Here is a 27,576-nt window from a genome sequence, read left to right on the forward strand (position 1 = left end):
AGTAAGAAAGAGTTCAAGCAGCTACATCTATCAGTAAGAAAGAGTTCAAGCAGCTACATTATCAGTAAGAAAGAGTTCAAGCAGCTACATCTATCAGTAAGAAAGAGTTCATGCAGCTACACCAATCAGTAAGAAAGAGTTCAAGCAGCTGCATATATCAGAAAGAAAGAGTACAAGCAGCTGCATCTATCAATAAGAAAGGGTCTAAGCAGCTACATCTATCAGTAAGAAAAGGTCTAAGCAGCTATATCTATCAGTAAGAAAGGGTCTAAGCAGCTAAATCTATCACTAAGAAAGGGTCTAAGCAGCTACATCTATCAGTAAGAAAGGGTCTAAGCAGCTACATCTATCAGTAAGAAAGAGTTCTAGCAGCTGCATCTATCAGTAAGAAAGGGTTCAAGCAGCTACATCTATCAGTAAGAAAGGGTACAAGCAGCTACATCTATCAGTAAGAAATAGTTCAAGCAGCTACATCTATCAGTAAGAAAGAGTTCATGCAGCTACATCTATCAGTAAGAAAGAGTACAAGCAGCTGCATATATCAGAAAGAAAGAGTTCAAGCAGCTACGTCTATCAGTAAGAAAGGGTCTAATCAGCTACATCTATCAGTAAGAAAGAGTTCAAGCAGCTACGTCTATCAGTAAGAAAGGGTCTAATCAGCTACATCTATCAGTAAGAAAGGGTCTAAGCAGCTACATCTATCAGTAAGAAAGGGTCTAAGCAGCTACATCTATCAGTAAGAAAGAGTTCAACAGCTACATCTATCAGTAAGAAAGAGTTCAAGCAGCTACATCTATCAGTAAGAAAGGGTCTAATCAGCTCCATCTATCAGTAAGAAAGAGTTCAAGCAGCTACATCTATCAGTAAGAAAGGGTCTAAGCAGCTACATCTATCAGTAAGAATGGGTCTAAGCAGCTACATCTATCAGTAAGAAAGATTTCAAGCAGCTACATCTATCAGTAAGAAAGGGTCTAAGCAGCAACATCTATCAGTAAGAAAGAGTTCAAGCAGCTACATCTATCAGTAAGAAAGAGTTCAAGCAGCTACATCTATCAGTAAGAAAGGGTCTAATCAGCTACATCTATCAGTAAGAAAGAGTTCAAGCAGCTACATCTATCAGTAAGAAAGGGTCTAATCAGCTACATCTATCAGTAAGAAAGAGTTCAAGCAGCTACATCTATCAGTAAGAAAGGGTCTAAGCAGCAACATCTATCAGTAAGAAAGAGTTCAAGCAGCTACATCTATCAGTAAGAAAGGGTCTAATCAGCTACATCTATCAGTAAGAAAGGGTCTAAGCAGCTACATCTATCAGTAAGAAAGGGTCTAATCAGCTACATCTATCAGTAAGAAAGAGTTCATGCAGCTACATCTATCAGTAAGAAAGGGTCTAATCAGCTACATCTATCAGTAAGAAAGGGTCTAATCAGCTACATCTATCAGTAAGAAAGAGTTCAAGCAGCTACATCTATCAGTAAGAAAGGGTCTAAGCAGCTACATCTATCAGTAAGAAAGGGTCTAAGCAGCTACATCTATCAGTAAGAAAGGGTCTAAGCAGCTATATCTATCAGTAAGAAAGGGTCTAAGCAGCTATATCTATCAGTAGAAGAAAGAGTTCAAGCAGCTACATCTATCAGTAAGAAAGGGTCTAAGCAGCTACATCTATCAGTAAGAAAGAGTTCAAGCAGCTACATCTATCAGTAAGAAAGAGTTCAAGCAGCTACATATATCAGTAAGAAAGAGTTCAAGGAGCTACATTATCAGTAAGAAAGAGTTCAAGCAGCTACATCTATCAGTAAGAAAGAGTTCATGCAGCTACACCTATCAGTAAGAAAGAGTTCAAGCAGCTGCATATATCAGAAAGAAAGAGTACAAGCAGCTGCATCTATCAATACGAAAGGGTCTAAGCAGCTACATCTATCAGTAAGAAAGGGTCTAAGCAGCTATATCTATCAGTAAGAAAGGGTCTAAGCAGCTAAATCTATCACTAAGAAAGGGTCTAAGCAGCTACATCTATCAGTAAGAAAGGGTCTAAGCAGCTACATCTATCAGTAAGAAAGAGTTCTAGCAGCTGCATCTATCAGTAAGAAAGGGTTCAAGCAGCTACATCTATCAGTAAGAAAGGGTACAAGCAGCAACATCTATCAGTAAGAATAGTTCAAGCAGCTACATCTATCAGTAAGAAAGAGTTCATGCAGCTACATCTATCAGTAAGAAAGAGTACAAGCAGCTGCATATATCAGAAAGAAAGAGTACAAGCAGCTACATCTATCAGTAAGAAAGGGTCTAATCAGCTACATCTATCAGTAAGAAAGAGTTCAAGCAGCTACATCTATCAGTAAGAAAGGGTCTAATCAGCTATATCTATCAGTAAGAAAGAGTTCAAGCAGCTACATCTATCAGTAAGAAAGGGTCTAAGCAGCTACATCTATCAGTAAGAAAGAGTTCAAGCAGCTACATCTATCAGTAAGAAAGAGTTCAAGCAGCTACATCTATCAGTAAGAAAGAGTTCAAGCAGCTACATTATCAGTAAGAAAGAGTTCAAGCAGCTACATCTATCAGTAAGAAAGAGTTCATGCAGCTACACCTATCAGTAAGAAAGAGTTCAAGCAGCTGCATATATCAGAAAGAAAGAGTACAAGCAGCTGCATCTATCAATAAGAAAGGGTCTAAGCAGCTACATCTATCAGTAAGAAAAGGTCTAAGCAGCTATATCTATCAGTAAGAAAGGGTCTAAGCAGCTAAATCTATCACTAAGAAAGGGTCTAAGCAGCTACATCTATCAGTAAGAAAGGGTCTAAGCAGCTACATCTATCAGTAAGAAAGAGTTCTAGCAGCTGCATCTATCAGTAAGAAAGGGTTCAAGCAGCTACATCTATCAGTAAGAAAGGGTACAAGCAGCTACATCTATCAGTAAGAAATAGTTCAAGCAGCTACATCTATCAGTAAGAAAGAGTTCATGCAGCTACATCTATCAGTAAGAAAGAGTACAAGCAGCTGCATATATCAGAAAGAAAGAGTTCAAGCAGCTACGTCTATCAGTAAGAAAGGGTCTAATCAGCTACATCTATCAGTAAGAAAGAGTTCAAGCAGCTACGTCTATCAGTAAGAAAGGGTCTAATCAGCTACATCTATCAGTAAGAAAGGGTCTAAGCAGCTACATCTATCAGTAAGAAAGGGTCTAAGCAGCTACATCTATCAGTAAGAAAGAGTTCAACAGCTACATCTATCAGTAAGAAAGAGTTCAAGCAGCTACATCTATCAGTAAGAAAGGGTCTAATCAGCTACATCTATCAGTAAGAAAGAGTTCAAGCAGCTACATCTATCAGTAAGAAAGGGTCTAAGCAGCTACATCTATCAGTAAGAAAGGGTCTAAGCAGCTACATCTATCAGTAAGAAAGGGTCTAAGCAGCTATATCTATCAGTAAGAAAGAGTTCAAGCAGCTACATCTATCAGTAAGAAAGGGTCTAAGCAGCTACATCTATCAGTAAGAAAGAGTTCAAGCAGCTACATTATCAGTAAGAAAGAGTTCAAGCAGCTACATCTATCAGTAAGAAAGAGTTCATGCAGCTACACCTATCAGTAAGAAAGAGTTCAAGCAGCTGCATATATCAGAAAGAAAGAGTACAAGCAGCTGCATCTATCAATAAGAAAGGGTCTAAGCAGCTACATCTATCAGTAAGAAAAGGTCTAAGCAGCTATATCTATCAGTAAGAAAGGGTCTAAGCAGCTAAATCTATCACTAAGAAAGGGTCTAAGCAGCTACATCTATCAGTAAGAAAGGGTCTAAGCAGCTACATCTATCAGTAAGAAAGAGTTCTAGCAGCTGCATCTATCAGTAAGAAAGGGTTCAAGCAGCTACATCTATCAGTAAGAAGGGTACAAGCAGCTACATCTATCAGTAAGAAATAGTTCAAGCAGCTACATCTATCAGTAAGAAAGAGTTCATGCAGCTACATCTATCAGTAAGAAAGAGTACAAGCAGCTGCATATATTAGAAAGAAAGAGTTCAAGCAGCTACGTCTATCAGTAGAAAGGGTCTAATCAGCTACATCTATCAGTAAGAAAGAGTTCAAGCAGCTACATCTATCAGTAAGAAAGGGTCTAAGCAGCTACATCTATCAGTAATAAAGGGTCTAAGCAGCTACATCTATCAGTAAGAAAGGGTCTAAGCAGCTATATCTATCAGTAAGAAAGAGTTCAAGCAGCTACAATCTATCAGTAAGAAAGGGTCTAAGCAGCTACATCTATCAGTAAGAAAGAGTTCAAGCAGCTACATCTATCAGTAAGAAAGAGTTCAAGAAGCTACATTATCAGTAAGAAAGAGTTCAAGCAGCTAAATCTATCAGTAAGAAAGAGTTCATGCAGCTACACCTATCAGTAAGAAAGAGTTCAAGCAGCTGCATATATCAGAAAGAAAGAGTACAAGCAGCTGCATCTATCAATAAGAAAGGGTCTAAGCAGCTACATCTATCAGTAAGAAAGGTCTAAGCAGCTATATCTATCAGTAAGAAAGGATCTAAGCAGCTAAATCTATCACTAAGAAAGGGTCTAATCAGCTACATCTATCAGTAAGAAAGGGTCTAAGCAGCTACATCTATCAGTAAGAAAGAGGTTCTAGCAGCTGCATCTATCAGTAAGAAAGGGTTCAAGCAGCTACATCTATCAGTAAGAAAGGGTACAAGCAGCTACATCTATCAGTAAGAATAGTTCAAGCAGCTACATCTATCAGTAAGAAAGAGTTCATGCAGCTACAATCTATCAGTAAGAAAGAGTACAAGCAGCTGCATATATCAGAAAGAAAGAGTTCAAGCAGCTACATCTATCAGTAAGAAAGGGTCTCTAAGCAGCTACATCTATCAGTAATAAAGGGTCTAAGCAGCTACATCTATCAGTAAGAAAGGGTCTAAGCAGCTATATCTATCAGTAAGAAAGAGTTTCAAGCAGCTACATCTATCAGTAAGAAAAGGGTCTAAGCAGCTACATCTAGCAGTAAGAAAGAGTTCAAGCAGCTACATTCTATCAGTAAGAAGAGTTCAAGCAGCTACATCTATCAGTAAGAAAGAGTTCAAGAAGCTACATTATCAGTAAAGAAAGAGTTCAAGCAGCTAATCTATCAGTAAGAAAGAGTTCATGCAGCTACACTATCAGTAAGAAAGAGTTCAAGCAGCGCATATATCAGGAAAGAGAGTACAAGCAGCTGCATCTATCAATAAGAAAGGGTCTAAGCAGCTACATCTATCAGTAAGAAAGGGTCTAAGCAGCTATATCTTAAGTAAAAAAGAGTTCAAGCAGCTACATCTATCAGTAAGAAAGGGTCTAAGCAGCCACATTCTATCAGTAAGAAAGGGTACAAGTAGCTACAAATATTAGTAAAGAAAGGGTCTAAGCAGCTACATCTATCAGTAAGAAAGAGTTCAGCAGCTACATCTATCAGTAAGAAAGAGTTCAAGCAGCTGCATATATCAGTAAGAAAGAGTACAAGCAGCTGCATCTATCCAATAAGGAAAGGGTCAAGCAGCTACATCTATCAGTAAGAATGGGTCTAAGCAGCTACATCTATCAGTAAGAAAGATTTCAAGCAGCTACATCTATCAGTTAAGAAAGGGTCTAAGCAGCAACATCTATCAGTAAGAAAGAGTTCAAAGCAGCTACATCTATCAGATAAGAAAGAGTTCAAGCAGCTACATCTATCAGTAAGAAAGGGTCTAATCAGCTACATCTATCAGTAAGAAAGAGTTCAAGCAGCTACATCTATCAGTAAGAAAGGGTCTAAGCAGCAACATCTATCAGTAAGAAAGAGTTCAAGCAGCTACATCTATCAGTAAGAAAGGGTCTAAGCAGCTACATCTATCAGTAAGAAAGGGTCTAAGCAGCTACATCTATCAGTAAGAAAGGGTCTAATCAGCTACATCTATCAGTAAGAAAGAGTTCAAACAGCTACATCTATCAGTAAGAAAGAGTTCATGCAGCTACATCTATCAGTAAGAAAGGGTCTAATCAGCTACATCTATCAGTAAGAAAGAGTTCAAGCAGCTACATCTATCAGTAAGAAAGGGTCTAATCAGCTACATCTATCAGTAAGAAAGAGTTCAAGCAGCTACATCTATCAGTAAGAAAGGGTCTAATTCAGCTGCATCTATCAGTAAGAAAGAGTTCAAGCAGCTACATCTATCAGTAAGAAAGGGTCTAATCAGCTACATCTATCAGTAAGAAAGAGTTCAAGCAGCTAAATCGATCAGTAAGAAAGGGTCTAAGAAGCTACATCTATCAGTAAGAAAGAGTTCAAGCAGCTATATCTATCAGTAAGAAAGAGTTCAAGCAGCTACATCTATCAGTAAGAAAGAGTTCATGCAGCTACATCTATCAGTAAGAAATAGTTCAAGGAGCTACATCTATCAGTAAGAAAGGGTCTAAGCAGCTACATCTATCAGTAAGAAAGGGTCTAAGCAGCAACATCTATCAGTAAGAAAGAGTTCAAGCAGCTACATCTATCAGTAAGAAAGGGTACAAGCAGCTACACATATTAGTAAGAAAGGGTCTAAGCAGCTACATCTATCAGTAAGAAAGAGTTCAATCAGCTACATCTATCAGTAAGAAAGGGTCTAAGCAGCTACATCTATCAGTAAGAAAGGGTCTAAGCAGCTACATCTATCAGTAAGAAAGGGTCTAAGCAGCTACATCTATCAGTAAGTAAGAGTTCAACAGCTACATCTATCAGTAAGAAATAGTTCAAGCAGCTACATCTATCAGTAAGAAAGGGTCTAATCAGCTACATCTATCAGTAAGAAAGAGTTCAAGCAGCTACATCTATCAGTAAGAAAGGGTCTAAGCAGCTACATCTATCAGTAAGAAAGGGTATAAGCAGCTACATCTGTCAGTAAGAAAGGGTCTAAGCAGCTATATCTATCAGTAAGAAAGAGTTCAAGCAGCTACATCTATCAGTAAGAAAGGGTCTAAGCAGCTACATCTATCAGTAAGAAAGAGTTCAAGCAGCTACATCTATCAGTAAGAAAGAGTTCAAGCCAGCTACATCTATCAGTAAGAAAGAGTTCAAGCAGCTACATCTATCAGTAAGAAAGAGTTCAAGCAGCTACATTATCAGTAAGAAAGAGTTCATGCAGCTACACCTATCAGTAAGAAAAGAGTTCAAGCAGCTGCATATATCAGAAAGAAAGAGTACAAGCAGCTGCATCTATCAATAAGAAAGGGTCTAAGCAGCTACATCTATCAGTAAGAAAGGGTCTAAGCAGCTATATCTATCAGTAAGAAAGGGTCTAAGCAGCTAAATCTATCAGTAAGAAAGGGTCTAAGCAGCTACATCTATCAGTAAGAAAGGGTCTAAGCAGCTACATCTATAAGTAAGAAAGATATCAAGCAGCTAACATCTATCAGTAAGAAAGGGTCTAAGCTGCAAACATCTATCAGTAAGAAAGAGTTCAAGTAGCTACATCTATCAGTAAGAATGGGTCTAATCAGCTACATCTATCAGTAAGAAAGAGTTCAAGCAGCTACATCTATCAGTAAGAAAGGGTCTAAGCAGCAACATCTATCAGTAAGAAAGAGTTCAAGCAGCTACATCTATCAGTAAGAAAGGGTCTAATCAGCTACATCTATCAGTAAGAAAAGAGTTCATGCAGCTACATCTATCAGTAAGAAAGGGTCTAAGCAGCTAAATCTATCAGTAAAGAAAGGGTCTAAGCAGCTACATCTATCAGTAAGAAAGGGTCTAAGCAGCTACATCTATCAGTAAGAAAGAGTCTAAGCAGCTACATCTATCAGTAAGAAAGAGTTCTAGCAGCTGCATCTATCAGTAAGAAAGGGTTCAAGCAGCTACATCTATCAGTAAGAAAGGGTACAAGCAGCTACATCTATCAGTAAGAAAGGGTCTAAGCAGCTACATCTATCAGTAAGAAAGGGTCTAAGCAGCTACATCTATCAGTAAGAAAGAGTTCAAGCAGCTACATCTATCAGTAAGAAAGGGTCTAATCAGCTACATCTATCAGTAAGAAAGAGTTCATGCAGCTACATCTATCAGTAAGAAAGGGTCTAAGCAGCTAAATCTATCAGTAAGAAAGGGTCTAAGCAGCTACATCTATCAGTAAGAAAGGGTCTAAGCAGCTACATCTATCAGTAAGAAAGGGTCTAAGCAGCTACATCTATCAGTAAGAAGAGTTCTAGCAGCTGCATCTATCAGTAAGAAAGGGTTCAAGCAGCTACATCTATCAGTAAGAAAGGGTACAAGCAGCTACATCTATCAGTAAGAAATAGTTCAAGCAGCTACATCTATCAGTAAGAAAGAGTTCATGCAGCTACATCTATCAGTAAGAAAGAGTACAAGCAGCTGCATATATCAGAAAGAAAGAGTACAAGCAGCTACATCTATCAGTAAGAAAGGGTCTAATCAGCTACATCTATCAGTAAGAAAGAGTTCAAGCAGCTACATATATCAGTAAGAAAGGGTCTAAGCAGCTACATCTATCAGTAAGAAAGGGTCTAAGCAGCTACATCTATCAGTAAGAAAGGGTCTAAGCAGCTATATCTATCAGTAAGAAAGAGTTCAAGCAGCTACATCTATCAGTAAGAAAGAGTTCAAGCAGCTACATCTATCAGTAAGAAAGAGTTCAAGCAGCTACATTATCAGTAAGAAAGAGTTCAAGCAGCTGCATATATCAGGAAAGAAGAGTACAAGCAGCTGCATCTATCAATAAGAAAGGGTCTAAGCAGCTACATCTATCAGTAAGAAAGGGTCTAAGCAGCTATATCTATCAGTAAGAAAGAGTTCAAGCAGCCTACATCTATCAGTAAGAAAGGGTCTAATCAGCTACATCTATCAGTAAGAAAGAGTTCAAGCAGCTACATCTATCAGTAAGAAAGGGTCTAAGCAGCAACATCTATCAGTAAGAAAGAGTTCAAGCAGCTACATCTATCAGTAAGAAAGAGTTCAAGCAGCTGCATATATCAGTAAGAAAGAGTACAAGCAGCTGCATCTATCAATAAGAAAGGGGTCTAAGCAGCTACATCTATCAGTAAGAATGGGTCTAAGCAGCTACATCTATCAGTAAGAAAGATATCAAGCAGCTACATCTATCAGTAAGAAAGGGTCTAAGCTGCAACATCTATCAGTAAGAAAGAGTTCAAGTAGCTACATCTATCAGTAAGAAAGGGTCTAATCAGCTACATCTATCAGTAAGAAAGAGTTCAAGCAGCTACATCTATCAGTAAGAAAGGGTCTAAGCAGCAACATCTATCAGTAAGAAAGAGTTCAAGCAGCTACATCTATCAGTAAGAAAGGGTCTAATCAGCTACATCTATCAGTAAGAAAGAGTTCATGCAGCTACATCTATCAGTAAGAAAGGGTCTAATCAGCTACATCTATCAGTAAGAAAGGGTCTAATCAAGCTACATCTATCAGTAAGAAAGAGTTCAAGCAGCTACATCTATCAGTAAGAAAGGGTCTAATCAGCTACATCTATCAGTAAGAAAGAGTTCAAGCAGCTAAATCTATCAGTAAGAAAGGGTCTAAGCAGCTACATCTATCAGTAAGAAAGAGTTCAAGCAGCTACATCTATCAGTAAGAAAGAGTTCAAGCAGCTACATCTATCAGTAAGAAAGAGTTCATGCAGCTACATCTATCAGTAAGAAATAGTTCAAGGAGCTACATCTATCAGTAAGAAAGGGTCTAAGCAGCTACATCTATCAGTAAGAAAGGGTCTAAGCAGCAACATCTATCAGTAAGAAAGAGTTCAAGCAGCTACATCTATCAGTAAGAAAGGGTACAAGCAGCTACACATATTAGTAAGAAAGGGTCTAAGCAGCTACATCTATCAGTAAGAAAGAGTTCAATCAGCTACATCTATCAGTAAGAAAGGGTCTAAGCAGCTACATCTATCAGTAAGAAAGGGTCTAAGCAGCTACATCTATCAGTAAGAAAGGGTCTAAGCAGCTACATCTATCAGTAAGAAAGGGTCTAAGCAGCTACATCTATCAGTAAGAAAGAGTTCAACAGCTACATCTATCAGTAAGAAATAGTTCAAGCAGCTACATCTATCAGTAGGAAAGGGTCTAATCAGCTACATCTATCAGTAAGAAAGAGTTCAAGCAGCTACATCTATCAGTAAGAAAGGGTCTAAGCAGCTACATCTATCAGTAAGAAAGAGTTCAATCAGCTACATCTATCATAAGAAAGAGTTCAAGCAGCTACATCTATCAGTAAGAAAGAGTTCAAGCAGCTAATCTATCAGTAGAAAGGGTACAAGCAGCTACAATATTAGTAAGAAGGGGTTAAGCAGCTACATATATCAGTAAGAAAGGGTCTAAGCAGCTTACATCTATCAGTAAGAAACGGGTCTAAGCAGCTACATCTATCAGTAAGAAAATTTTTTTAAATTAAATGTAAAATAAAGAAAAAAGCAGCTACATCTACAGTATTAGTAAGAAAGGGTACAAGCGGCTACATATATTAGTAAGAAAGGTCCAGCAGCTACATCTATCACGAAATAAAGGGTGTGAGCAGCTACATCTACAGTATCAGTAAGAAAGGGTAACAAGCAGATACCTATATCAGTAAGAGTCCCAGCAACTACATCTATCAGTAAGAAAGGTCTAAGCAGCTACATCTATCAGTAAGAAAGGGTCTAAGCAGCTACATCTATCAGTAAGAAAGAGTTCAACACAGCTCCATCTATCAGTAAGAAATAGTTCAAGCAGCTACATTATCAGTAAGAAAGGGTCTAAGCAGCTACATCTATCAGTAAGAAAGAGTTTCAAGCAGCTACATCTATCAGTAAGAAAGCGGTCTAAGCAGCTACATCTATCAGTAAGAAAGAGTTCAATCAGCTACATCTATCAGTAAGAAAGAGTTCAAGCAGCTACATCTATCAGTAAGAAAGGTTCAAGCAGCTACATCTATCAGTAAGAAAGAGTTCAAGCAGCTACATCTATCAGTAAGAAAGGTCTAAGCAGCTACATCTATCAGTAAGAAAGAGTTCAAGCAGCTACATCTATCAGTAAGAAAGAGTTCAAGCAGCTACATCTATCAGTAAGAAAGGGTTCAAGCAGCTACATCTATCAGTAAGAAAGGGTCAAGCAGCTACATCTATCAGTAAGAAAGGGTCTAAGCAGCTACATCTATCAGTAAGAAAGAGTTCAAGCAGCTACATCTATCAGTAAGAAAGGGTCTAAGCAGCTACATCTATCAGTAAGAAAGGGTCTAAGCAGCTACATCTATCAGTAAGAAAGAGTTCAAGCAGCTACATCTATCAGTAAGAAAGGGTCTAAGCAGCTACATCTATCAGTAAGAAAGAGTTCATGCAGCTACATCTATCAGTAAGAAAGAGTCAAGCAGCTACATCTATCAGAAAGAAAAGAGTACAAGCAGCTACATCTATCAGTAAGAAAGGGTCTAAGCAGCTACATCTATCAGTAAGAAAGAGGTTCAAGCAGCTACATCTATCAGTAAGAAAGGGTCTAATCAGCTATATCTATCAGTAAGAAAGAGTTCAAGCAGCTACATCTATCAGTAAGAAAGGGTCTAAGCAGCTACATCTATCAGTAAGAAAGAGTTCAAGCAGCTACATCTATCAGTAAGAAAGAGTTCAAGCAGCTACATCTATCAGTAAGAAAGAGTTCAAGCAGCTACATTATCAGTAAGAAAGAGTTCAAGCAGCTACATCTATCAGTAAGAAAGAGTTCATGCAGCTACACCTATCAGTAAGAAAGAGTTCAAGCAGCTGCATATATCAGAAAGAAAGAGTACAAGCAGCTGCATCTATCAATAAGAAAGGGTCTAAGCAGCTACATCTATCAGTAAGAAAGGTCTAAGCAGCTATATCTATCAGTAAGAAAGGGTCTAAGCAGCTAAATCTATCACTAAGAAAGGGTCTAAGCAGCTACATCTATCAGTAAGAAAGGGTCTAAGCAGCTACATCTATCAGTAAGAAAGAGTTCTAGCAGCTGCATCTATCAGTAAGAAAGGGTTCAAGCAGCTACATCTATCAGTAAGAAAGGGTACAAGCAGCTACATCTATCAGTAAGAAATAGTTCAAGCAGCTACATCTATCAGTAAGAAAGAGTTCATGCAGCTACATCTATCAGTAAGAAAGAGTACAAGCAGCTGCATATATCAGAAAGAAAGAGTTCAAGCAGCTACGTCTATCAGTAAGAAAGGGTCTAATCAGCTACATCTATCAGTAAGAAAGAGTTCAAGCAGCTACGTCTATCAGTAAGAAAGGGTCTAATCAGCTACATCTATCAGTAAGAAAGGGTCTAAGCAGCTACATCTATCAGTAAGAAAGGGTCTAAGCAGCTACATCTATCAGTAAGAAAAGGTCTAAGCAGCTATATCTATCAGTAAGAAAGGGTCTAAGCAGCTAAATCTATCACTAAGAAAGGGTCTAAGCAGCTACATCTATCAGTAAGAAAGGGTCTAAGCAGCTACATCTATCAGTAAGAAAGAGTTCTAGCAGCTGCATCTATCAGTAAGAAAGGGTTCAAGCAGCTACATCTATCAGTAAGAAAGGGTACAAGCAGCTACATCTATCAGTAAGAAATAGTTCAAGCAGCTACATCTATCAGTAAGAAAGAGTTCATGCAGCTACATCTATCAGTAAGAAAGAGTACAAGCAGCTGCATATATTAGAAAGAAAGAGTTCAAGCAGCTACGTCTATCAGTAAGAAAGGGTCTAATCAGCTACATCTATCAGTAAGAAAGAGTTCAAGCAGCTACATCTATCAGTAAGAAAGGGTCTAAGCAGCTACATCTATCAGTAATAAAGGGTCTAAGCAGCTACATCTATCAGTAAGAAAGGGTCTAAGCAGCTATATCTATCAGTAAGAAAGAGTTCAAGCAGCTACATCTATCAGTAAGAAAGGGTCTAAGCAGCTACATCTATCAGTAAGAAAGAGTTCAAGCAGCTACATCTATCAGTAAGAAAGAGTTCAAGAAGCTACATTATCAGTAAGAAAGAGTTCAAGCAGCTAAATCTATCAGTAAGAAAGAGTTCATGCAGCTACACCTATCAGTAAGAAAGAGTTCAAGCAGCTGCATATATCAGAAAGAAAGAGTACAAGCAGCTGCATCTATCAATAAGAAAGGGTCTAAGCAGCTACATCTATCAGTAAGAAAAGGTCTAAGCAGCTATATCTATCAGTAAGAAAGGATCTAAGCAGCTAAATCTATCACTAAGAAAGGGTCTAAGCAGCTACATCTATCAGTAAGAAAGGGTCTAAGCAGCTACATCTATCAGTAAGAAAGAGTTCTAGCAGCTGCATCTATCAGTAAGAAAGGGTTCAAGCAGCTACATCTATCAGTAAGAAAGGGTACAAGCAGCTACATCTATCAGTAAGAAATAGTTCAAGCAGCTACATCTATCAGTAAGAAAGAGTTCATGCAGCTACATCTATCAGTAAGAAAGAGTACAAGCAGCTGCATATATCAGAAAGAAAGAGTTCAAGCAGCTACGTCTATCAGTAAGAAAGGGTCTAATCAGCTACATCTATCAGTAAGAAAGAGTTCAAGCAGCTACATCTATCAGTAAGAAAGGGTCTAAGCAGCTACATCTATCAGTAATAAAGGGTCTAAGCAGCTACATCTATCAGTAAGAAAGGGTCTAAGCAGCTATATCTATCAGTAAGAAAGAGTTCAAGCAGCTACATCTATCAGTAAGAAAGGGTCTAAGCAGCTACATCTATCAGTAAGAAAGAGTTCAAGCAGCTACATCTATCAGTAAGAAAGAGTTCAAGCAGCTACATCTATCAGTAAGAAAGAGTTCAAGAAGCTACATTATCAGTAAGAAAGAGTTCAAGCAGCTAAATCTATCAGTAAGAAAGAGTTCATGCAGCTACACCTATCAGTAAGAAAGAGTTCAAGCAGCTGCATATATCAGAAAGAAAGAGTACAAGCAGCTGCATCTATCAATAAGAAAGGGTCTAAGCAGCTACATCTATCAGTAAGAAAGGGTCTAAGCAGCTATATCTATCAGTAAGAAAGAGTTCAAGCAGCTACATCTATCAGTAAGAAAGGGTCTAAGCAGCCACATCTATCAGTAAGAAAGAGTTCAAGCAGCTACATCTATCAGTAAGAAAGAGTTCAAGCAGCTACATCTATCAGTAAGAAAGGGTACAAGTAGCTACAAATATTAGTAAGAAAGGGTCTAAGCAGCTACATCTATCAGTAAGAAAGAGTTCAAGCAGCTACATCTATCAGTAAGAAAGAGTTCAAGCAGCTGCATATATCAGTAAGAAAGAGTACAAGCAGCTGCATCTATCAATAAGAAAGGGTCTAAGCAGCTACATCTATCAGTAAGAATGGGTCTAAGCAGCTACATCTATCAGTAAGAAAGATTTCAAGCAGCTACATCTATCAGTAAGAAAGGGTCTAAGCAGCAACATCTATCAGTAAGAAAGAGTTCAAGCAGCTACATCTATCAGTAAGAAAGAGTTCAAGCAGCTACATCTATCAGTAAGAAAGGGTCTAATCAGCTACATCTATCAGTAAGAAAGAGTTCAAGCAGCTACATCTATCAGTAAGAAAGGGTCTAAGCAGCAACATCTATCAGTAAGAAAGAGTTCAAGCAGCTACATCTATCAGTAAGAAAGGGTCTAAGCAGCTACATCTATCAGTAAGAAAGGGTCTAAGCAGCTACATCTATCAGTAAGAAAGGGTCTAATCAGCTACATCTATCAGTAAGAAAGAGTTCAAACAGCTACATCTATCAGTAAGAAAGAGTTCATGCAGCTACATCTATCAGTAAGAAAGGGTCTAATCAGCTACATCTATCAGTAAGAAAGAGTTCAAGCAGCTACATCTATCAGTAAGAAAGGGTCTAATCAGCTACATCTATCAGTAAGAAAGAGTTCAAGCAGCTACATCTATCAGTAAGAAAGGGTCTAATCAGCTGCATCTATCAGTAAGAAAGAGTTCAAGCAGCTACATCTATCAGTAAGAAAGGGTCTAATCAGCTACATCTATCAGTAAGAAAGAGTTCAAGCAGCTAAATCGATCAGTAAGAAAGGGTCTAAGAAGATACATCTATCAGTAAGAAAGAGTTCAAGCAGCTATATCTATCAGTAAGAAAGAGTTCAAGCAGCTACATCTATCAGTAAGAAAGAGTTCATGCAGCTACATCTATCAGTAAGAAATAGTTCAAGGAGCTACATCTATCAGTAAGAAAGGGTCTAAGCAGCTACATCTATCAGTAAGAAAGGGTCTAAGCAGCAACATCTATCAGTAAGAAAGAGTTCAAGCAGCTACATCTATCAGTAAGAAAGGGTACAAGCAGCTACACATATTAGTAAGAAAGGGTCTAAGCAGCTACATCTATCAGTAAGAAAGAGTTCAATCAGCTACATCTATCAGTAAGAAAGGGTCTAAGCAGCTACATCTATCAGTAAGAAAGGGTCTAAGCAGCTACATCTATCAGTAAGAAAGGGTCTAAGCAGCTACATCTATCAGTAAGTAAGAGTTCAACAGCTACATCTATCAGTAAGAAATAGTTCAAGCAGCTACATCTATCAGTAAGAAAGGGTCTAATCAGCTACATCTATCAGTAAGAAAGAGTTCAAGCAGCTACATCTATCAGTAAGAAAGGGTCTAAGCAGCTACATCTATCAGTAAGAAAGGGTATAAGCAGCTACATCTGTCAGTAAGAAAGGGTCTAAGCAGCTATATCTATCAGTAAGAAAGAGTTCAAGCAGCTACATCTATCAGTAAGAAAGGGTCTAAGCAGCTACATCTATCAGTAAGAAAGAGTTCAAGCAGCTACATCTATCAGTAAGAAAGAGTTCAAGCAGCTACATCTATCAGTAAGAAAGAGTTCAAGCAGCTACATCTATCAGTAAGAAAGAGTTCAAGCAGCTACATTATCAGTAAGCAAGAGTTCAAGCAGCTACATCTATCAGTAAGAAAGAGTTCATGCAGCTACACCTATCAGTAAGAAAGAGTTCAAGCAGCTGCATATATCAGAAAGAAAGAGTACAAGCAGCTGCATCTATCAATAAGAAAGGGTCTAAGCAGCTACATCTATCAGTAAGAAAGGGTCTAAGCAGCTATATCTATCAGTAAGAAAGGGTCTAAGCAGCTAAATCTATCAGTAAGAAAGGGTCTAAGCAGCTACATCTATCAGTAAGAAAGGGTCTAAGCAGCTACATCTATAAGTAAGAAAGATATCAAGCAGCTACATCTATCAGTAAGAAAGGGTCTAAGCTGCAACATCTATCAGTAAGAAAGAGTTCAAGTAGCTACATCTATCAGTAAGAATGGGTCTAATCAGCTACATCTATCAGTAAGAAAGAGTTCAAGCAGCTACATCTATCAGTAAGAAAGGGTCTAAGCAGCAACATCTATCAGTAAGAAAGAGTTCAAGCAGCTACATCTATCAGTAAGAAAGGGTCTAATCAGCTACATCTATCAGTAAGAAAGAGTTCATGCAGCTACATCTATCAGTAAGAAAGGGTCTAAGCAGCTAAATCTATCAGTAAGAAAGGGTCTAAGCAGCTACATCTATCAGTAAGAAAGGGTCTAAGCAGCTACATCTATCAGTAAGAAAGAGTCTAAGCAGCTACATCTATCAGTAAGAAAGAGTTCTAGCAGCTGCATCTATCAGTAAGAAAGGGTTCAAGCAGCTACATCTATCAGTAAGAAAGGGTACAAGCAGCTACATCTATCAGTAAGAAAGGGTCTAAGCAGCTACATCTATCAGTAAGAAAGGGTCTAAGCAGCTACATCTATCAGTAAGAAAGAGTTCAAGCAGCTACATCTATCAGTAAGAAAGGGTCTAATCAGCTACATCTATCAGTAAGAAAGAGTTCATGCAGCTACATCTATCAGTAAGAAAGGGTCTAAGCAGCTAAATCTATCAGTAAGAAAGGGTCTAAGCAGCTACATCTATCAGTAAGAAAGGGTCTAAGCAGCTACATCTATCAGTAAGAAAGATTTCAAGCAGCTACATCTATCAGTAAGAAAGGGTCTAAGCAGCAACATCTATCAGTAAGAAAGAGTTCAAGCAGCTACATCTATCAGTAAGAAAGAGTTCAAGCAGCTACATCTATCAGTAAGAAAGGGTCTAATCAGCTACATCTATCAGTAAGAAAGAGTTCAAGCAGCTACATCTATCAGTAAGAAAGGGTCTAAGCAGCAACATCTATCAGTAAGAAAGAGTTCAAGCAGCTACATCTATCAGTAAGAAAGGGTCTAAGCAGCTACATCTATCAGTAAGAAAGGGTCTAAGCAGCTACATCTATCAGTAAGAAAGGGTCTAATCAGCTACATCTATCAGTAAGAAAGAGTTCAAACAGCTACATCTATCAGTAAGAAAGAGTTCATGCAGCTACATCTATCAGTAAGAAAGGGTCTAATCAGCTACATCTATCAGTAAGAAAGAGTTCAAGCAGCTACATCTATCAGTAAGAAAGGGTCTAATCAGCTACATCTATCAGTAAGAAAGAGTTCAAGCAGCTACATCTATCAGTAAGAAAGGGTCTAATCAGCTGCATCTATCAGTAAGAAAGAGTTCAAGCAGCTACATCTATCAGTAAGAAAGGGTCTAATCAGCTACATCTATCAGTAAGAAAGAGTTCAAGCAGCTAAATCGATCAGTAAGAAAGGGTCTAAGAAGATACATCTATCAGTAAGAAAGAGTTCAAGCAGCTATATCTATCAGTAAGAAAGAGTTCATGCAGCTACATCTATCAGTAAGAAATAGTTCAAGGAGCTACATCTATCAGTAAGAAAGGGTCTAAGCAGCTACATCTATCAGTAAGAAAGGGTCTAAGCAGCAACATCTATCAGTAAGAAAGAGTTCAAGCAGCTACATCTATCAGTAAGAAAGGGTACAAGCAGCTACACATATTAGTAAGAAAGGGTCTAAGCAGCTACATCTATCAGTAAGAAAGAGTTCAATCAGCTACATCTATCAGTAAGAAAGGGTCTAAGCAGCTACATCTATCAGTAAGAAAGGGTCTAAGCAGCTACATCTATCAGTAAGAAAGGGTCTAAGCAGCTACATCTATCAGTAAGTAAGAGTTCAACAGCTACATCTATCAGTAAGAAATAGTTCAAGCAGCTACATCTATCAGTAAGAAAGGGTCTAATCAGCTACATCTATCAGTAAGAAAGAGTTCAAGCAGCTACATCTATCAGTAAGAAAGGGTCTAAGCAGCTACATCTATCAGTAAGAAAGGGTATAAGCAGCTACATCTGTCAGTAAGAAAGGGTCTAAGCAGCTATATCTATCAGTAAGAAAGAGTTCAAGCAGCTACATCTATCAGTAAGAAAGGGTCTAAGCAGCTACATCTATCAGTAAGAAAGAGTTCAAGCAGCTACATCTATCAGTAAGAAAGAGTTCAAGCAGCTACATCTATCAGTAAGAAAGAGTTCAAGCAGCTACATCTATCAGTAAGAAAGAGTTCAAGCAGCTACATTATCAGTAAGCAAGAGTTCAAGCAGCTACATCTATCAGTAAGAAAGAGTTCATGCAGCTACACCTATCAGTAAGAAAGAGTTCAAGCAGCTGCATATATCAGAAAGAAAGAGTACAAGCAGCTGCATCTATCAATAAGAAAGGGTCTAAGCAGCTACATCTATCAGTAAGAAAGGGTCTAAGCAGCTATATCTATCAGTAAGAAAGGGTCTAAGCAGCTAAATCTATCAGTAAGAAAGGGTCTAAGCAGCTACATCTATCAGTAAGAAAGGGTCTAAGCAGCTACATCTATAAGTAAGAAAGATATCAAGCAGCTACATCTATCAGTAAGAAAGGGTCTAAGCTGCAACATCTATCAGTAAGAAAGAGTTCAAGTAGCTACATCTATCAGTAAGAATGGGTCTAATCAGCTACATCTATCAGTAAGAAAGAGTTCAAGCAGCTACATCTATCAGTAAGAAAGGGTCTAAGCAGCAACATCTATCAGTAAGAAAGAGTTCAAGCAGCTACATCTATCAGTAAGAAAGGGTCTAATCAGCTACATCTATCAGTAAGAAAGAGTTCATGCAGCTACATCTATCAGTAAGAAAGGGTCTAAGCAGCTAAATCTATCAGTAAGAAAGGGTCTAAGCAGCTACATCTATCAGTAAGAAAGGGTCTAAGCAGCTACATCTATCAGTAAGAAAGAGTCTAAGCAGCTACATCTATCAGTAAGAAAGAGTTCTAGCAGCTGCATCTATCAGTAAGAAAGGGTTCAAGCAGCTACATCTATCAGTAAGAAAGGGTACAAGCAGCTACATCTATCAGTAAGAAAGGGTCTAAGCAGCTACATCTATCAGTAAGAAAGGGTCTAAGCAGCTACATCTATCAGTAAGAAAGAGTTCAAGCAGCTACATCTATCAGTAAGAAAGGGTCTAATCAGCTACATCTATCAGTAAGAAAGAGTTCATGCAGCTACATCTATCAGTAAGAAAGGGTCTAAGCAGCTAAATCTATCAGTAAGAAAGGGTCTAAGCAGCTACATCTATCAGTAAGAAAGGGTCTAAGCAGCTACATCTATCAGTAAGAAAGGGTCTAAGCAGCTACATCTATCAGTAAGAAAGAGTTCTAGCAGCTGCATCTATCAGTAAGAAAGGGTTCAAGCAGCTACATCTATCAGTAAGAAAGGGTACAAGCAGCTACATCTATCAGTAAGAAATAGTTCAAGCAGCTACATCTATCAGTAAGAAAGAGTTCATGCAGCTACATCTATCAGTAAGAAAGAGTACAAGCAGCTGCATATATCAGAAAGAAAGAGTACAAGCAGCTACATCTATCAGTAAGAAAGGGTCTAATCAGCTACATCTATCAGTAAGAAAGAGTTCAAGCAGCTACATCTATCAGTAAGAAAGGGTCTAAGCAGCTACATCTATCAGTAAGAAAGGGTCTAAGCAGCTACATCTATCAGTAAGAAAGGGTCTAAGCAGCTATATCTATCAGTAAGAAAGAGTTCAAGCAGCTACATCTATCAGTAAGAAAGAGTTCAAGCAGCTACATCTATCAGTAAGAAAGAGTTCAAGCAGCTACATCTATCAGTAAGAAAGGGTCTAAGCAGCAACATCTATCAGTAAGAAAGAGTTCAAGCAGCTACATCTATCAGTAAGAAAGAGTTCAAGCAGCTGCATATATCAGTAAGAAAGAGTACAAGCAGCTGCATCTATCAATAAGAAAGGGTCTAAGCAGCTACATCTATCAGTAAGAATGGGTCTAAGCAGCTACATCTATCAGTAAGAAAGATATCAAGCAGCTACATCTATCAGTAAGAAAGGGTCTAAGCTGCAACATCTATCAGTAAGAAAGAGTTCAAGTAGCTACATCTATCAGTAAGAAAGGGTCTAATCAGCTACATCTATCAGTAAGAAAGAGTTCAAGCAGCTACATCTATCAGTAAGAAAGGGTCTAAGCAGCAACATCTATCAGTAAGAAAGAGTTCAAGCAGCTACATCTATCAGTAAGAAAGGGTCTAATCAGCTACATCTATCAGTAAGAAAGAGTTCATGCAGCTACATCTATCAGTAAGAAAGGGTCTAATCAGCTACATCTATCAGTAAGAAAGGGTCTAATCAGCTACATCTATCAGTAAGAAAGAGTTCAAGCAGCTACATCTATCAGTAAGAAAGGGTCTAATCAGCTACATCTATCAGTAAGAAAGAGTTCAAGCAGCTAAATCTATCAGTAAGAAAGGGTCTAAGCAGCTACATCTATCAGTAAGAAAGAGTTCAAGCAGCTACATCTATCAGTAAGAAAGAGTTCAAGCAGCTACATCTATCAGTAAGAAAGAGTTCATGCAGCTACATCTATCAGTAAGAAATAGTTCAAGGAGCTACATCTATCAGTAAGAAAGGGTCTAAGCAGCTACATCTATCAGTAAGAAAGGGTCTAAGCAGCAACATCTATCAGTAAGAAAGAGTTCAAGCAGCTACATCTATCAGTAAGAAAGGGTACAAGCAGCTACACATATTAGTAAGAAAGGGTCTAAGCAGCTACATCTATCAGTAAGAAAGAGTTCAATCAGCTACATCTATCAGTAAGAAAGGGTCTAAGCAGCTACATCTATCAGTAAGAAAGGGTCTAAGCAGCTACATCTATCAGTAAGAAAGGGTCTAAGCAGCTACATCTATCAGTAAGAAAGGGTCTAAGCAGCTACATCTATCAGTAAGAAAGAGTTCAACAGCTACATCTATCAGTAAGAAATAGTTCAAGCAGCTACATCTATCAGTAGGAAAGGGTCTAATCAGCTACATCTATCAGTAAGAAAGAGTTCAAGCAGCTACATCTATCAGTAAGAAAGGGTCTAAGCAGCTACATCTATCAGTAAGAAAGAGTTCAATCAGCTACATCTATCAGTAAGAAAGAGTTCAAGCAGCTACATCTATCAGTAAGAAAGAGTTCAAGCAGCTACATCTATCAGTAAGAAAGGGTACAAGCAGCTACAAATATTAGTAAGAAAGGGTCTAAGCAGCTACATATATCAGTAAGAAAGGGTCTAAGCAGCTACATCTATCAGTAAGAAAGGGTCTAAGCAGCTACATCTATCAGTAAGAAAGTTTTTTTAAATTAAAATGTAAAATAAAGAAAAAAGCAGCTACATCTACAGTATTAGTAAGAAAGGGTACAAGCGGCTACATATATTAGTAAGAAAGGGTCCCAGCAGCTACATCTATCAGAAATAAAGGGTGTGAGCAGCTACATCTACAGTATCAGTAAGAAAGGGTACAAGCAGATACCTATATCAGTAAGAGTCCCAGCAACTACATCTATCAGTAAGAAAGGGTCTAAGCAGCTACATCTATCAGTAAGAAAGGGTCTAAGCAGCTACATCTATCAGTAAGAAAGAGTTCAACAGCTACATCTATCAGTAAGAAAGAGTTCAAGCAGCTACATCTATCAGTAAGAAAGAGTTCAATCAGCTACATCTATCAGTAAGAAAGAGTTCAAGCAGCTACATCTATCAGTAAGAAAGAGTTCAAGCAGCTACATCTATCAGTAAGAAAGAGTTCAAGCAGCTACATCTATCAGTAAGAAAGGGTACAAGCAGCTACAAATATTAGTAAGAAAGGGTCTAAGCAGCTACATATATCAGTAAGAAAGGGTCTAAGCAGCTACATCTATCAGTAAGAAAGGGTCTAAGCAGCTACATCTATCAGTAAGAACGTTTTTTTTAATTAAAATGTAAAATAAAGAAAAAAGCAGCTACATCTACAGTATTAGTAAGAAAGGGTACAAGCGGCTACATATATTAGTAAGAAAGGGTCCCAGCAGCTACATCTATCAGAAATAAAGGGTGTGAGCAGCTACATCTACAGTATCAGTAAGAAAGGGTACAAGCAGCTACCTATATCAGTAAGAGTCCCAGCAACTACATATATAAGTAAGAAAGGGTTCAAGCAGCTACATCTAAAGAATCAATAAGAAAGGGTTCAATCAGCTACATCTACCAGTAAGAAAGGGTTAAAGCAGATACATCTATGAGTAAGAAAGTGTCCAAGAATATACATCTACAGTATCAGTAAAGGGGTCCAAGCAGCAACATATATCAGTAAGAAAGGGTCCCCGCAACTACATCTATCAGTAATAAAGGGTTCAAGCAGCTACATCTATCAGTAAGAAAGGTTCCCTACAGCTATCAGTAAGGGTCCCGGCAGTTACATATATCAGTAAGAAAGGGTCCCAGCAGCTACACCTATCAGTAAGGGTGTAAGCCGCTACATATATTAGTAAGAAAGGGTCCAAGCAGCTATATATATATATATATATATATATATCAGTAAGAAAGGGTCCCAGCAGCTACAACTATCAGTAAGAAACAGTTCAAGCAGCTACACCGATCAGTAAGAAATGGTTCAAGCAGCTACATCTATCAGTAAGTAACAGTTCAAGCAGCTACATCCATCAGTAAGAAAGGGTCCAAGCAGATACAGTGCCTTGCGAAAGTATTCGGCCCCCTTGAACTTTGCGACCATTTGCCACATTTCAGGCTTCAAACATAAAGATATAAAACTATTTTTTTTGTGAAGAATCAACAACAAGTGGGACACAATCATGAAGTGGAACGACATTTATTGGATATTTCAAACTTTTTTAACAAATCAAAAACAGAAAAATTGGGCGTGCAAAATTATTCAGCCCCCTTAAGTTAATACTTTGTAGCGCCACCTTTTGCCATTTCACCATTACAGCTGTAAGTCGTTTGGGGTATGTCTCTATCAGTTTTGCACATCGAGAGACTGACATTTTTTCCCATTCCTCCTTGCAAAACAGCTCGAGCTCAGTGAGGTTGGATGGAGAGCATTTGTGAACAGCAGTTTTCAGTTCTTTCCACAGATTCTCGATTGGATTCAGGTCTGGACTTTGACTTGGCCATTCTAACACCTGGATATGTTTATTTTTGAACCATTCCATTGTAGATTTTGCTTTATGTTTTGGATCATTGTCTTGTTGGAAGACAAATCTCCGTCCCAGTCTCAGGTCTTTTGCAGACTCCATCAGGTTTTCTTCCAGAATGGTCCTGTATTTGGCTCCATCCATCTTCCCATCAATTTTAACCATCTTCCTTGTCCCTGCTGAAGAAAAGCAGGCCCAAACCATGATGCTGCCACCACCATGTTTGACAGTGGGGATGGTGTGTTCAGGGTGATGAGCTGTGTTGCTTTTACGCCAAACAGAACGTTTTGCATTGTTGCCAAAAAGTTCAATTTTGGTTTCATCTGACCAGAGCACCTTCTTCCACATGTTTGGTGTGTCTCCCAGGTGGCTTGTGGCAAACTTTAAACGACACTTTTTATGGATATCGTTAAGAAATGTCTTTCTTCTTGCCACTCTTCCATAAAGGCCAGATTTGTGCAATATACGACTGATTGTTGTCCTATGGACAGAGTCTCCCACCTCAGCTGTAGATCTCTGCAGTTCATCCAGAGTGATCATGGGCCTCTTGGCTGCATCTCTGATCAGTCTTCTCCTTGTATGAGCTGAAAGTTTAGAGGGACGGCAAAGTCTTGGTAGATTTGCAGTGGTCTGATACTCCTTCCATTTCAATATTATCGCTTGCACAGTGCTCCTTGGGATGTTTAAAGCTTGGGAAATCTTTTTGTATCCAAATCCGGCTTTAAACATCTTCACAGCAGTATCTCGGACCTGCCTGGTGTGTTCCTTGTTCTTCATGATGCTCTCTGCGCTTTTAACGGACCTCTGAGACTATCACAGTGCAGGTGCATTTATACGGAGACTTGATTACACACAGGTGGATTGTATTTATCATCATTAGTCATTTAGGTCAACATTGGATCATTCAGAGATCCTCACTGAACTTCTGGAGAGTTTGCTGCACTGAAAGTAAAGGGGCTGAATAATTTTGCACGCCCAATTTTTCAGTTTTTGATTTGTTAAAAAAGTTTGAAATATCCAATAAATGTCGTTCCACTTCATGATTGTGTCCCACTTGTTGTTGATTCTTCACCAAAAAATACAGTTTTATATCTTTATGTTTGAAGCCTGAAATGTGGCAAAAGGTCGCAAAGTTCAAGGGGGCCGAATACTTTCGCAAGGCACTGTACATCTATCAGTAAGAAAGGGTACCAGAAGTTACAACTATCAGTACGAAAGGGTCCCAACAGTTACAGCTATCAGCAAAAAAGGGTCCCAGCAGTTATATCTATCAGTAATCAGCAAACATGAAAAACACTACCTACAGAACAATGCAAATCCAAAGGCCCACACACCTCTCTCTCATGGTCTCTCGCCCCCTCTCGCTTTCGCTCTCGCCCCCTCTCGCTTTCTCTCTCGCCCCCTCTTCCTCTCTCGCTCTCTCGCTCCCCCTCTCGCTCTCTCTCTCGTCCCCTCTCGTCCCCTCTCTCGCCCCCTAGCGCCCCGTGCTTTCTCGCTCCCTCTCGCCCTCTCTCTCTCTCTCCCCCTCGCCCCCTCTCTCCCTCTCTCCCCCTCCCCCTCTCGCCCCCTCTCTCTCTCCCCCCTCTCTCTCTCGCCCCCTCTCTCTCGCCCCCTCTCTCTCGCCCCCCCTCTCTCGCCCCCCCTCTCTCGCCCCCCCTCTCTCGCCCCCCTCCCCCTCTCGCCCCCTCTCTCTCGCCCCCCCTCTCTCGCCCCCTCTCACTCGCCTCTTTATCTCTCTCTCTTCGTTTTACTTCTACTCATGTTGCGGAGCTGGGTAGCATGAATAAACATGAGCAGCAGTAGAGGTGAGATGTGGACCAGTCAGTGGTAGGGTCAATCAATCACTATTTCACAGCATCATTCATATTCATTAGTGGCCTGGAGTCACATCCTCAGCACACAGACCTGGGCTGGACAGAGAGGAGACGTGTCTCTCAGTGTTAGTATTCATGAGGCAAGGAAAACAAGCTACAATCTACTTGTGTGTGTGTGCGTGTATGCGTGCAAGTTTGTGCATGTCAGCGACGAGAGCTAGCACAGATTAACACCACATTGTCCATGGAAACAAACATTGGGCCGTCTCATTTGTGAACCTGCTCAAGGACATCATTAATCCAGGTGTGGTGTTTGTTTTTTCCCTTCCCTCACAGCGTCAACAGTAACTGTCACTCAGCACAGCAATCAGTGGCATATTTTCGAGCACTGTGAGAATTGGGGAGACAAAGGTTGGCAGTGAGAACATCTGTATAACAGTGTCTGGCCCTGCACTGTCTGCCTACCATGTCAGCATTTCACACATCCAAATGCCCTTAGAGAAGCTGCTTGAATTATTTAGGCACCAAGCCAAGAATGCTTTAAAACAAGTCTTGAACTCGAGACCCAATTAGGGCTCACTTTATTAACCACTCAAAAAGTTTCCAGTTGAGCGGACATAGAGGGACGACTTGGAGACACCAACTTGTCATTTCTAGTTAAAAGGGAGCGGGAGAAAGGTAAAATATTTTAATCACAGGCGTGATTAAGGAGACAAAACAATAGAGGTCACAGAAAATGGACCTCGGTGTGCCAGTCAAAACAACTGCACTAAAAATCTTATCTGCCTTAACAGACTTAAAATAGATGGCCATAACATAACCAGACTGTGTTCTGAAGACAAAACAACTGGTAATGATTGACAGTTGCCTCCCGTGTCTTGAATCTGCCAGTTGAGAGCTGATGGAAACGGCTGAGAGATAGGGAATGGTGGTGAGAGAGGGAGCAGAACCGAGGAAAGCAAATGAGAAGAAGAGCCTGTTTACCTGGTAAGCGATAGGGCTGGGAGATTGCACTATAGTTCCTCAAATCCTTCTCTAATGAACCTGACCCTGCCGGCTTTAGACCTGTAAGCCTGGCGAGGCCCACACAATACATTCATTTCTAGCAGCCCCTTTTCCATGGCCGGAACAGCGGCACGGGCAGACAAAAGGATATTCCATCTCGGCGCGGATGTCATCGAGGCGATGGGAGAGCTCAATGGAGTCCTCCTCCTTGTTCTCATTGAACACCTTCAGTTGGATGTCCAGCTCCTCTGTCTCTTTCAGCTCCTGTAATTCAAAGAGACATGAATAGACTGTGGTAGACAGCAGAGGACTGGATGTACCTACAGTATGGATTAATTATATACACTTATCAGTACGTACATAAAACAAACCTAGCCTGATTGTCCTAGCCTATACTGGTTCCATTAATGGAGACAAGTGTATGCTGGTTTCCAAGTCACAGCTGTATGGGAACTAGGACACCCATCCACCTCCTTCCCTGCCGGCCTGGTATACCTGAATTACCCAGCGCTCCACACCTGCTCCCTCAACGAGGAGCTATAATGGTGCACTTTACAACTTTCCTATGAATCATTGGCGTTAAGAGTTTACGGACAACAACAGGCCAAATGGAACCCAATTTCTGCAGCTATCAATCACCTCGCTGCTCTTCGGGCATGCCATCCGTCTTGCTTCGGAGAGGGAGTTAGCATGCAATGCAACAGAAAGGAGAGGTCTCAAAGACTCTCGGCCAATAGCAACCTCTCAGTACTTTATCATAGAACTGGTTCTTTTTAGCTTTCCTCTTGGTCACCTGACTGTATTGGCTCCACAACACAACACAAATAGTGTGCCCCGCCTCTGATTAAATGCTGGCATTAAAGCTTCAAATGAGGCATTTGTAAATAATTGTAAAGGAAACACCATCATATCGGGGGGCAGATATGAAGATAATTAAACAAATGACAGCGATAATCAAGCGGAGCAGTCAAGATGACTTATTAACACGTGGAAAATTCCCCTCTGCAAATGAGGTCATGAGGGATGAGTGGATGCCGAGTGCAAGGATCTGTCTGCTGATTGATAATGATGCCACGGCGAGCTGTGATCAGTGAGGTGGTGCCGGCAGTGAGGTGAGCTAGAACAATCCAATATAATAATGGAAGCAATGTGGAGGCGAGACAGAAGGAAGGAGCTTTGTCTCTCGCAGACAAACAGGGAGAGAGGCAGGGAGGGCTAGGGACTAAAACTAACTGTTTAATGGGAGTTGGAGTCAATCATTCATTGTCCCAACTGGAAAATGTGTAGTGGACTGTTTCAAAGAGTTTAGGGTCCAAATCTGCCTCAACTCAGATGTATAAGTCTCACTTGCTAAATGAGGTTTTATGCATGTAAAACAACACACAAATGATACCTAGACTGACAATTTAATGTATCT

General features: G+C 39.5%; 1 protein-coding gene across 6 annotated transcripts in view; it reads right to left on the bottom strand.

Annotated features, from left to right (window-relative positions):
* diaph2 (diaphanous-related formin 2) overlaps nucleotides 1-27,576 on the bottom strand; it is a 717,979-nt gene that overhangs the window by 492,023 nt on the left and 198,380 nt on the right. For all 6 annotated transcript variants that reach the window (XM_031797927.1, XM_031797925.1, XM_031797929.1 and 3 more), the window contains one exon: nucleotides 26,311-26,423. In XM_031797927.1, coding sequence (XP_031653787.1) covers nucleotides 26,311-26,423 — 113 coding nt within the window. The remainder of the gene's footprint in view (nucleotides 1-26,310; nucleotides 26,424-27,576) is intronic.

Source organism: Oncorhynchus kisutch, linkage group LG19, assembly GCF_002021735.2.
Source record: "Oncorhynchus kisutch isolate 150728-3 linkage group LG19, Okis_V2, whole genome shotgun sequence".
Taxonomy (NCBI): domain Eukaryota; kingdom Metazoa; phylum Chordata; class Actinopteri; order Salmoniformes; family Salmonidae; genus Oncorhynchus; species Oncorhynchus kisutch.